This window comes from Littorina saxatilis, linkage group LG12, assembly GCF_037325665.1.
Source record: "Littorina saxatilis isolate snail1 linkage group LG12, US_GU_Lsax_2.0, whole genome shotgun sequence".
Lineage (NCBI taxonomy): Eukaryota > Metazoa > Mollusca > Gastropoda > Littorinimorpha > Littorinidae > Littorina > Littorina saxatilis.
The window spans coordinates 4,141,303-4,153,802 of NC_090256.1; the positions used below are offsets into that span (position 1 = coordinate 4,141,303).

At 40.9% G+C, this 12,500-nt stretch overlaps 1 protein-coding gene across 1 annotated transcript in view; it reads right to left on the bottom strand.

Annotated features, from left to right (window-relative positions):
* Nucleotides 1-3,440: 3,440 nt before the first annotated feature.
* The window catches only part of LOC138982012 (trichohyalin-like), a 27,000-nt gene continuing 17,940 nt past the window's right edge, over nucleotides 3,441-12,500 (bottom strand). Inside the window, exon 5 of the mRNA XM_070355213.1 lies at nucleotides 3,441-4,091. Within this exon, the coding sequence (XP_070211314.1) occupies nucleotides 3,441-4,091 (651 nt within the window). The remainder of the gene's footprint in view (nucleotides 4,092-12,500) is intronic.

Sequence of the window (12,500 nt, forward strand, 5' to 3'; positions counted from 1 at the left end):
ACACGTAATTATTATCATTTAGTCAGATCATCACATAAAATTATATAATCATAATCTAGCCAGTTAGACAGTTTAAAACAACAGTATTAACAGACTATCACAGATCTACTCAAGCACCTGAACCTAGAGTCACATTGCACAAAACTGGTGTAAAAGATGTATTATCCTTTACGCGCTTCCTCTCCTCCTCTTACTCCTTCTTCTCTTTCTCCACCCCCTCCTTCTCCCCCCCCCCCCCCGACGCACCACCCCCACCTCCTACTTCTCATCTCACTCATCCTCCACCTTCCCTACAGTGGTGAGCCCACCATATACATGCCAATCGATGCGGTGCCAAAAGACAACTTTCCATGCTTATGTACAATTCTTATCCTTATCTTATCTTACATATAGACTAGAATCTCAGATCTGTAGCTTGCAAAAAAAATGACACGCTAAACGTTGCTTGTTAGAAGCAAACATCCAGTTTGTATGTGTAGTTTAGATGTATGACAATACGACCAGGATGGATGCCCATCCTGAATATCGTTTTTATGGCCGCCATGACAGTTTTCAAAATGGCTGCCGCCGCTATTAAATTTTGGAATATCTGTGGCTCTAATACGAATAATTCAATAAAGTTTGCATTTATTTCTACATTTTCTGACACGAGGAATGCACTTAAGATATTTTAGAAATGATTCACTAAGTTTTCAAGCTGTTTTTTTAATTATCAATGACATATTGGGAAAAATTAAGACATTCAGACACCAAGACTCTCCGGTTTCTGTACAACTTTACACAAAAAAGGTCTGCAGACAATGACAAAATAGTTTCAACATTCTTCAATCCTAGTAAAAAATCAAATATGCAGTACAGATACGGAAACATTAGACAGCAAAGTTCAACAATAGCACCCTTGGCATATTGCAGAGCAAATCAGTCTGATGAGTTTAAACTCTCCCTCTTGTGGAATTGACACACATAATGCATATCGAGTGTACGACTATTTGTTCAATCATCCTGCTGCTCTGCAGGTCTTGGATTTCTGCAGTAGTCTTTGCAGCAGCATGCTCGCGTGCATGCTAGAGCCAGGTGGGTCCACTTGCAATAACGCGTGGCACAGCAGGTAGGACCAGCACCACATCCACAAGATGCAAGTTCCAAACACATTGACTATGGGACTTGAGTTGTCAGAAGCTTAGGTTCAAGACGAGTGTTAGCATCTTCTGTCCCAACAGCATGCCATCCACTGTCAACGACCGAAGGTAGCTGAGGATTTGTTTCCAGGGCTCTCCTCCAGATCAGCGTTTGGTAATGAGAGCGTCTGATGTGAAGAGAAAGAGCAGCATGTGTTGGCGGGAGATTCTCAATGCTTTTCTTTGCATTGTGAAAGAGAGAGCAGCGCACTTGTTGGCTGGCTGGCTGTGTTTGGATCATACAGCTTGCATATGAAAGCTTCAGCGTCGTCCTGTACCTGCTGGTCAGGGAAGTCCTCCCGGCCAAGGTTCTCGAGAAGCTGAGGATGCTTAACACATGTACTCCATGCAGACTGTTTACCTATGCCAGCAAATTGACTGGTGCTGTCTGATCCTGTTATTGCATGGAATGCCAGTACAGACGATTGCACTGCCTCTGGTAGATTAATGTCGTGCACAGGGATATACCGTTTCTTCCTGGATATCTCAGTCTGCATCCACAGAAGGGGACTCGGCTCGGTCCGATGTACAGTGAGGAGAACCAGGACACCTGTGTCAGAACTGATTGTCTGACCATATCCCTGCTGAGAGGCATCTTTTGCATGGAGCAGCATTCGAGTGTCAGCTTCCTCATGATCTGCCGATGACAGTTGTGTCATGTCTCTTCCGGATGAAGACCAGACTTTGGCTGCATCTGCAAACCAACCTCCTAGTACAAGTTCTCGTCCCTCCTCCTATGGCAACTTCTCGGCAAGCTGGGAACAGAGAAAATGTGCCAGGCTGGCTTTGTTTTCATTTGATGACAAGACCACCGGCTACTTTGCCTGCTTTGTTCACATGCTCAACAGCCTGGTAATCTGGGATCTGGTTAAATTTTTGCTTTGACTCCTTCGTCACAAAATCCTCAGCTAAGAAGGGTGCACATCTGGCACTGTCTCAGAGAGCATTATCATATCTGCCAGAAACACTGCTCCCCATCGTGTGTAGTTGACATGGTCAAAGGCCCCAAACCAAGGCAGCATCTCTGAGAAGGATGAGAGAAACAGATTCCAATCTCTATCACACAGGGAGCACGTGAAATGCAAGAGAATGGACACCAGCTGCATCCACAGAAGGGGACTCGGCTCGAAAAGTAGGCTCTAATATTCACTTTAGCCAACCCTTTTCGATGTACAGTGAGGAGAACCAGGACGTCCGCCAGTACTGGACATCTTTCAAGGTGTGACTGATGACTTTCTCATGTTCTGCTGCCCAGTCTTTGAAGTGAGAGAAAAGAATGGTCCTGAGTGCTTCCAGGGTTAGCTTATGTGCACGTATCACTCGATTCCAGGTTTTCCCTTTCATGACATTGCCATGCAGCTGTGTTTCGCCAAGGACGCCACTCTCAATCCAGATGTCAGGGAAACCAGAAGAAGCCATATATTCACCTATCACCTTGGAAAAGATCATTTGAATGTGGAATCCTTCCAACATGAAGATGAAATCTTTGCAACTGTCTTTCTTGTCCCATTGCAACATTTTTGCTTTGATCGTGAATGTTTCGCCCAGTTTTTTGGTCATTGCCAAGCCACGTTTCATGACAGTCCAGAGAGTGTCACATTAATGGGCTAGAGCGTTCAGAATAGGCATGGGCCCTACTTCTGTACGAGGAGTGTCGGCGGTGGACATCTTTTGATTGAAGCCACTCCATCCTGGAACTACCTGGAGATCGGGCTGATGCTATCGTGCAAAAGCAAACAAGCATGCCAGGTCCAAAGTGAGAGACTCCATCATATTTTTAGCATCTGGGTCATACCAGTGTTCCTGCACCTCTTTTTGAAAGAAACGGTTCTGGTTTCGGATTTGTCATGTTTGCGTTTTCCAGATCAGAAAGTTCAGGAGGTGTTTGGACAACTTTTGAAGACGACACCTTGACCTGAATATCTATTACTGGCTCTTGGCGGGTTTTTCTCTTATACTGGGTTGCGTGAAAGGTTCCCATTCCACTGAGGGTTTTTTCAATGATGTCGATGTTGTCCGCTGAGAAACGGACATATCCTTGTTGTGTTTCCTCAGAAAAGTTTATTGGTATCATGACATTGCCATGTACATGATACCGGCTGATGACATGAGTCATATGGCTGTGTCGGTGTCGGCACGAAGTACGGTCTCGTATGACACTGAATGACCAGCAGCATTGAGAAGTGTCACAAGCTCTTTGGACCACGTTGCTTGATGAACACTTAGCTCCAGACCAAGATGCTTGGGTGTCATTTTTCGGCCTCATGATGCTAGAAACACAGTGTCTTGACAGACGATAAGAACTTTGGTCCTGATCTCTGTTTTCTTGTCATGACTTGCCTCTTCATCAGGGATACCATCTGCACACAAGAGTTTAATGAGAAGAAACAAGGTCTCTGGCACCACTTTTTCAGCATGTTCTATGTCTAGGTTGCCAACTGTGTCATGTCCTTTGGTATGTTTCATGCCATTGTGGATCTTCACAGCAACTCGGAACAACCAGCTCAGAATGTCATCTTCGTGGTGAAATGTGGTATGCTCATTTTCAGTCTGGAGCATATCTTCATCTTCACTGCAGCTCCCTTCTTCAATGATGTTTTGAAGCATGTTTTTCACTGCAACATCACCAAAACCTGATGGCACAATCAGAAGTGGCTTTAGGGGGTCCAGTGGTTGCCCAAATGACACCGTATCACCGAGAACTTTCAGTATCTTCTCTTTGAATCGGTTGCTTCTGTAAGGAGCAGGCTGGACATCAAAATCTCTCGAGAGCATCATGCTATGGTGGTCCCAGACAGTTTTCAGGGAAAAAATATGTCCTTTTGCCATCTCCTTCTGGAGGTCTGTCATTGTGTTCTCAAAACAGATGGAATCATGGTTCTTCTCCTCACTTTGACTGCTTTTGTGTTCATGCTTTCGGCAAAAGAGTACATAACACTTAAAGTGATACTTTCCTTCATCTGCCATCATATCAGAGACCCCAGCTAACCTGCACCTCATGACTGGATCGAACAGAGACAGTTGAATCATTTTGGTAGACGTGTGCTCAAACGCGACTTGGTTCAGTTTGCTTTCAGGGGCATTGGACTGGCAAAAGATGCTTTTTGACCAGTCCGTAGTAGTGACTGAAGATCGGAGCAGTGTCTTTGTTGGCTGGGTAGTGGAAGTTAAACTTGACAGCATTTGTGTCAGAGACAGCTTCTGGTTTAAAACGCTGCTTAAGCCGTTCAATGTTGCCCTCGTGTGTAAAGCTGCTGTAGCAATCTTTATGCCAACGTATTTCATGAGGCATGGCATAAAAGGTTAAACGGTTTAAGGGTATCAATCACTTCAATGAAGGTTTCATCATTGTATTTCTCACGTTGATGTATGCCTTGAGTGACGTTGTTTATGCCATCCTCTATAGCTTGTCGTATCCCCCGCGGGTTAGGGGGAAGAATTTACCCGATGCTCCCCAGCATGTCGTAAGAGGCGACTAACGGATTCTGTTTCTCCTTTTACCCTTGTTAAGTGTTTCTTGTATAGAATATAGTCAATGTTTGTAAAGATTTTAGTCAAGCAGTATGTAAGAAATGTTAAGTCCTTTGTACTGGAAACTTGCATTCTCCCAGTAAGGTCATATATTGTACTACGTTGCAAGCCCCTGGAGCAATTTTTTGATTAGTGCTTTTGTGAACAAGAAACAATTAACAAGTGGCTCTATCCCATCTTCCCCCCTTTCCCCGTCGCGATATAACATTCGTGGTTGAAAACGACGTTAAACACCAAATAAAGAAAGAAACATATAGCTTGTCGTAGTGGATTTGTCTTGCTGGTTGGTCTGGCATCTTGACAAAAAATACACTGCTCCCGCTCAATATCTATTGCTTCTTGCCGGCACCTTATTTCTGATGAAAGTCTACATGCTGGCTCCATATTCTATTCCTGTGACATAAACTGAAAACAAACCTACTTGAAATCATTTGAAGAAAGAACAATCGTTTGTGATTGGACCAACACAATTTGAATAAAACAAATATTTTGACCAAAACTTATTTTAAATTGCAATAAGCACAAATTGTATCATAATATTCGAGTTCTGCAGCCTCGAATTAGTATAAATAGCCATTTGGTTTTGGGATTTACTTCATATTCAAGTGGAAATAGGCTTGTGTATGGCGGTTTCGGCCGCCATTTTGAAAACTGTCATGGCGGCCATACCAGTAAAATTCAGAAGTGGCATCCATGCCAGGCATATAGCTGAATGTCCAAACTACAAGACCAGAGTGGATGCTTGCTTCTAACAAGCAACGTTTAGGGTGTTTGACCTTTTGTAAGTCAGCCTCTAGACTAATACTGAATAATAGAGCTGTAGTTTTTCATCACTGCACTGAAGCCATACAATAGCACCAGATAATGTATTTAATGTTTTTCTTTAATACGAAAAGGCGGTTCACATGTTTTGCCTTCAGCGATATTCTCTGTTTAGTCAAAATGTCCCTAGCAGTGGAAAAACACGTTCAGATGTCACACTCATTGCCATGATAACCGTCCGTTGAACGATGCAGGAATCCACAAAGAATACCGGTGTAACACGACATTTTTACTCCACGAAAAATTTACTCCGGAGTTAAAATTTCGTACGAAATTCTTACTCCGAGTACACCTTTTGTACGAGAAAAGAACTCCCCACGGTACGAAAAATTACTACCTCAACAAAACTTTGACTCCCCAAATTTGTTACTTCCAGTAAAATTCTCGTACGCGAAAATGGGATGCGGGCAAAGGAATAATGCCAATATGTGATCTCGCGCAAACAAATGTCGCGCTACCCTCCCTCCACCCCTTCCACCACCAAGACTAACAGGGGACAGGGGATTAAAAGTTGCGTACACCTGGCGTGGGCAGTAAATTGCTCGTGTTAGGGTGGAATAATTTATTCGTTATTTACTCGTCAGGAGAGTAACATTTTCGACCGAAATATTGACTCGGAACACACCTGTCGTAGTTTATTATGTAAAGGGAGCAAAGTTTTCGTACGAAATTTTTACTCCGGAGAAAAATCTCGTGGGAATAATTTTCTCGTGTTACACCGGCCCGAACCGATAAGGTAAACGCGAACGTATACATAACAAAAACAAAACTAGATTTATTCTTCATGAGAAATTAACATGAATGTCGATGACAATCATCTGAAGATTCATTACCACAACAAACAACAAGTCGCGTAAGGCGAAAATACAATATTTAGTCAAGTAGCTGTCGAACTCACAGAATGAAACTGAACGCAATGCAATTTTTCAGCAAGACCGTATACTCATAGCATCGTCAGTCCACCGTTCAGGCAGTGAAATTGACAAGAAGAGCGGTTTAGTAGTTGCGCTGAGAAGGATAGCACGCTTTTGTATACCTCTCTTCGTTTTAACTTTCTGAGCGTGTTTTTAATCCAAACATATCATATCTATATGTTTTTGGAATCAGGAACCGACAAGGAATAAGATGAAAGTGTTTTTAAATTGATTTGGAAAATTTAATTTTGATAATAATTTTTATATTTTTAATTTTCAGAGCTTGTTTTTAATTCAAATATAACATATTTATATGTTTTTGGAATCAGAAATTAATGGAGAATAAGATAAACGTAAATTTGGATCGTTTTATAATTTTTTATTTTTTTTTTACAATTTTCAGATTTTTAATGACCAAAGTCATTAATTAATTTTTAAGCCATCACGCTGAAATGCAATACCGAAGTCCGGGCTTCGTCGAAGACTACTTGACCAAAATTTCAACCAATTTGGTTGAAAAAAGAGAGCGTGACAGTGCCGCCTCAACTTTCACGAAAAGCCGGATATGACGTCATCAAAGATATTTATCGAAAAAAGGAGAAAAACGTTCGGGGATATCAATCCCAGGAACTCTCATGTAAAATTTCATAAAGATCGGCCCAGTAGTTTGGTCTGAATCGCTCTACACGCACGCACGCACGCACGCACACACACACACACACACACACACACACACACACACGCACGCACATACACCACGACCCTCGTCTCGATTCCCCCTCGATGTTAAAATATTTAGTCAAAACTTGACTAAATATAAAAAGTAAGAAATAGCATCTTCCTTTTGCTGAAGTCGTGCTCACAGTCATTTCAGTGGACATTGACATCTTCCATTTGATAAGTCGTGCTCCCAGTCATTTCAGTGGACATTGACACCCAGACAGACATAGTTATGTAGGCACGTACTGTTTGTTTGTTTGTTCGTTCATGGGCTGAAACTCCCACGGCTTTAACGTGTATGACCGTTTTTACCCCGCCATTTAGGCAGCCATACGCCGCTTTCGGAGGAAGCATGCTGGGTATTTTCGTGTTTTTATAACCCACCGAACTCTGACATAGATTACAGGATCTTTTTCGTGCGCACTTGGTCTTGTGCTTGCGTGTACACACGGGGGTGTTCGGACACCGAGGAGAGTCTGCACACAAAGTTGACTCTGAGAAATAAATCTCTCGCCGAACATGGGGACGAACTCACGCTGACAGCGGCCAACTGGATACAAATCCAGCGCGCTACCGACTGAGCTACATCCCCGCCGTAGGCACGTACTCACGCATGCACTTACTCGCGCACGCATACCTACACGCATACATACACGCGTGCCCACACACACACACACACACACACACACACACACACACACACACACTCACACACACACACACACCACCCCCATCCCCACCACCATAATCCAATCCTTACCTGGAACTAGTCGCGTGAAGCGTGAATAGAACAACATTAAGTCAAACACAGTTTTGGGAGCTCATAATTAATAACGCCTTATTTCGCGACTCCCCCCCCCTCCTCTCTTCATACTGTGAAATTAACGAAATCTAAAATTGCACATTTCAATAAGATTTGAGAAGGAAAATAACTTGAAATCTACTTTGTGTGTGTCAACACATACGATAAACAATACGAAAAAAATCCCAGTCGTTTGTTGCATTTTAGATTCAGAGGTACGAAATTACGTGCTATTGCAGATACATCGAGTCGCATTGGAATCACAAACTGGCGACTAAATTGTGAAAAAAAGGAAAGTGGGTGACACGGGTCGAAGATGGCTAAGGGGTCAAATAAACCACGAAATCTGGTGTGTGGTTTTCGCAAGCTAAATAGCCATTCAAACGAACTGTGTTATCTAATGCTGTTAAATGCTATTGCAAGTGGGTTCCATAAGGTTAGAACTGCTTTTGTTCGTCAGAAGATTTAAATCGTTCTGTAAACCATTTGAGGCAGACTGTGCCTTTAAGTCGTTCATTCAAAAGAAAACGGTAGATTAACACTAGTTCGTAAAAGCTTGGGACAAAAAATATTCACCACGAGACTGTAAATACTCTTACCCACACACTCCGTAGTCATGGCCTCCATTGAGGTTTGCCACAAGACGCTGTTCCCACCATAAGTGATTCTCAAAACGTTCCCTATCTGAAAGTACGTTGAAAAAAAAAACCCAAAAAAAACATCACCTAAAACATCCCGTCTTAAAAAATCAAAAAAATCTGAACTCACAATGCCATGACTGCTAATATTGTTTGTGCGTGGTCTAATTTGGCACTTGCTGATGGTGTGTGGTGAAGAGTGTAGGACCTCTGTCTGAAAAACTATGCTTCGAAAAAGAATTGTTTTTTTCCTAATCCTTGCTTGTTTCTGAAACCTTGGGATTACCCCCTCCCCGGAATTGACTCCACGGAAAAGGTCATAGTCACAGAAGAATTCGGTTTCAGTGTAAACGACTATACGTCCAGTCAATATAAATAATTAAAATGTTTTTGATAACGTCTTTTATGTCCTTTAAAAAAGTTGAGGCGGCACTGTGGCGACCGCTCTTTTCGATTGAATTGATTGACATTTTTGGTCAAACAACCTTTGACCCATTCCGGTACAGGAGATTGCATTTCAACTTGAAACCGAAAATTGCGCATTTGTTAATCAAAACTAGGCATACATGGAAATTGCAAAAACAAACTTAATAAATGTTTCATTATATTCTTAATTTTTTTCCCTTGAATCCCGAAGTATTGGATGTGTTGTGTTAAGCTGAAAATGTGCCCCCAACAATAATAAAACGTCAATTTTGTGCAATAGGATTGTTGCTGGTATGTGCAAATGAGACAGCTGACCTGTCTCGGTGGACGGATTTCGGCCTGTCAGGACTGTTTAGCTAAAAATTGCCTGATTTGGAGTGTTCAGTTTTGATCTTTCAGGCCGACATAATGACCGAGTGTTTTGATATCGCTTTAAGATACTTTTTTCCCCCATTAATTTTAGTACCTTTACTGTGATGTTATGAGTTGGAGCACGCTGGCTTAAACAACACACAAAAACGCTAAAAATTGAGAAAAAATGTTTTATCTCCCCCCATGGTGTATCTGAACACTTGGGTTACGTCGAAAGTGGTTTGGTTAATGTATTTTTGCTTTGTTTTGAGTGTTATATTCCTCTAGATTACGCCCTTTGCAAAAGTAGGTTATTGTGGTTGAGAGAACGGATACCCAAAGTATCTTGTTTCGTCTTATTCATGTGTTTCTTCATTCGAAAGAAGAGATCGAATTTTGGAGACCGTTTCGTTTTTTGGTGCTATGTATATGCGTTTTACTTATTTAAAACGGCAGTTGTCTGCTTTTTACATTTAGTCAAGTTTTGACTAAATGTTTTAACGTAGAGGGGGGAATCGAGACGAGGGTCGTGGTGTATGTGTGTGTGTGTGTGTGTGTGTGTGTGTGTGTGTGTGGATGTGTGTCTGTCTGTGTGTGTGTGTGTGTGTGTGTGTGTGTAGAGCGATTCAGACCAAACTACTGGACCGATCTTTATGAAATTTGACGTGAGAGTTCCTGAGAATGATATCCCCGGACGTTTTTGTTTTTTTCGATAAATATCTTTGATGACGTCATATCCGGCTTTTTGTAAAAGTTGAGGCGGCACTGTCACACCCTCATTTTTCAATCAAATTGATTGAAATTTTGGCCAAGCAATCTTCGACAAAGGCCGGACTTCGGTATTGCATTTCAGCTTGGTGGCTTAAAAATTAATTAATGACTTTGGTCATTAAAAATCTGAAAATTTAAAAAAATAAAAATTGTTTTTAAAACGATCCAAATTTACGTTTATCTTATTCTTCATCACTTTCTGATTCCAAAAACATATAAATATGTTATATTTGGATTAAAAACAAGCTCTAAAAATTAAAAATACAAAAATTATTATTAAAATAAAATTTCCGAAATCGATTTAAAAACAACTTCATCTTATTCCTTGTGGGTTCGTGATTCCAAAAACATATAGATGTGATATTTTTGGATTAAAAACACGCTCAGAAAGTTAAAAAGAATAGAGATAAAGAAAAGCGTGCTATCCTTCTCAGCGCAACTACTACCCTGCTCTTCTTGTCAATTTCACTGCCATTGCATCGAGCGGTGGACTGACGATGCTACGAGTATACGCTCTTGCTGTAAAAATGCAGTGAGTTCAGTTTCATTCTGTTGGTTCGACAGCTTGACTAAATGTTGTAATTTCGCCTTACGCGACTTGTTTTGTTTGCGCTGACGTTTAAAAACTAAAAGTCCGGCCATTTATGCTTTTATCTAAGTTTTCCATTGTTATATGTATATCCTTTTTGTTTTGCTGCAAAGAGGTTAACTCTGAAACGTAGACTTTTCACGTTTGCGGGCAAGAAAATAATTCAGTTTTATTTATTTTTCGAATCTCATACAAAAAGGAAAGGCGTTGATCGCTAGGACAGTTTCTGCAAATGTTGTGACATGAATGCACAAGGCGGTGATTTTTATTTTTATTTTTCTCAAAAAAGATCTTTTTGTGATCAGGAATTAAACATTTTTTGTGAATGTAGCATAATGCTTTTTCACGTGCACATTCAAACAAATATTGATTATTCATTCACACTATGGGACACTGCAAGTCCTTATACATTGAAGCCATTACTTAGTTTGCATAAAGGAGCACTCAAAGTAATTCTGCGGTAGCATTTAACATCTCTAGCAAAAAAGTACAAACATTTAAAAACACATTGGCGCTAAAAAAAGAAGATTGCTTTACAGTAAAGCAGTGATAATAAACACGAATAAGAGCACCTCCTATTCTACTTTCGAAGTTCGTACTTTAATGATCCACGACACCCAAATACATTTCTCATCCCTCTTTCCCGAATAGATCTCTATAGATCAAATACCCGTGTGACTTGGAATAATAGGCCGTGAAAAGTAAATATTCGTCGTAATGGCTTGAGATTTACTGGCCGATGTGAATGTTTTTTTGTTAAAATTATATCTTTGTTTCAAAAGCCTCTGGGCCCAAAACAATAAAATATTTGACTTTGACTTGACTTGAATGCGTGATATATATGTCCGTCTGTCTCTGTGTGTCTGTCTCTCTCTCTTTCACCGGTTCAGTCACGGGCACACTCTATTACAAAGGGGGAAAAACATGTTATGTAGACAAGTCAAAAGGACAGTCAAGCGAACAAGGCTACAAAGGAAACCGATCACACCGCGGTCTCAGTCCGATGCACACTCTTTTTTCTCCGATAACGCGTAAGAGAAGCATGCCATTATAGACCCTCCTTGGACCAGTAGTCTGATGTTTCTAATATTATATAGACGTGTGCGTAGCTAATCAAGCCTTTATGCCTATATTTATATATGTGACCTCTGTCTGATTTAATGTCAGGAGGCAAAATTGTTAAACTCAAATCAGCAAAATTCATATAAAATTGTGAAGGTTGCACTGAAATTTAAGATTATTGTTTGCTAGTTTCAGCTCATTGCTTCTTTTGTTTGAATAACAGCATTTGTCATCATTTTCACGAGTTTTCATTCACAAGCACCTGGGAAATAAATCTCATGTTCCCCATGCAATAAATCCCCGGTTACCATAGTTGCAGGAAGCAGGTTTATACATGGATAATCAAAAGCAAACCCAATAGAAACGCTCGGGGATTCTTCGGCTCTTTTCATTGGCGTTTCCCCAGACCTAAACAGACGACGAGACACTGCTTTGCAAAGTTCCAAAAACGAACTGGCAAACTGGCAAAAGTAAACAAAAAACAAAACTACTCCATGAAAGGTCATAAATTCACCACAAACAAATGAAACCTAGCGATATGTTTTGTCTTCTTACAAAGTCATGGAGTGCGTGTATTTGTGTGTCGATACACAGACGTCCGGAAAAACACGAACGTCAAGTTTAAGTCAAACCAATTGACCCCTGACACACACATTTTGGCACTTATTTTCTCACTACCAAAATGATGACAAAAAC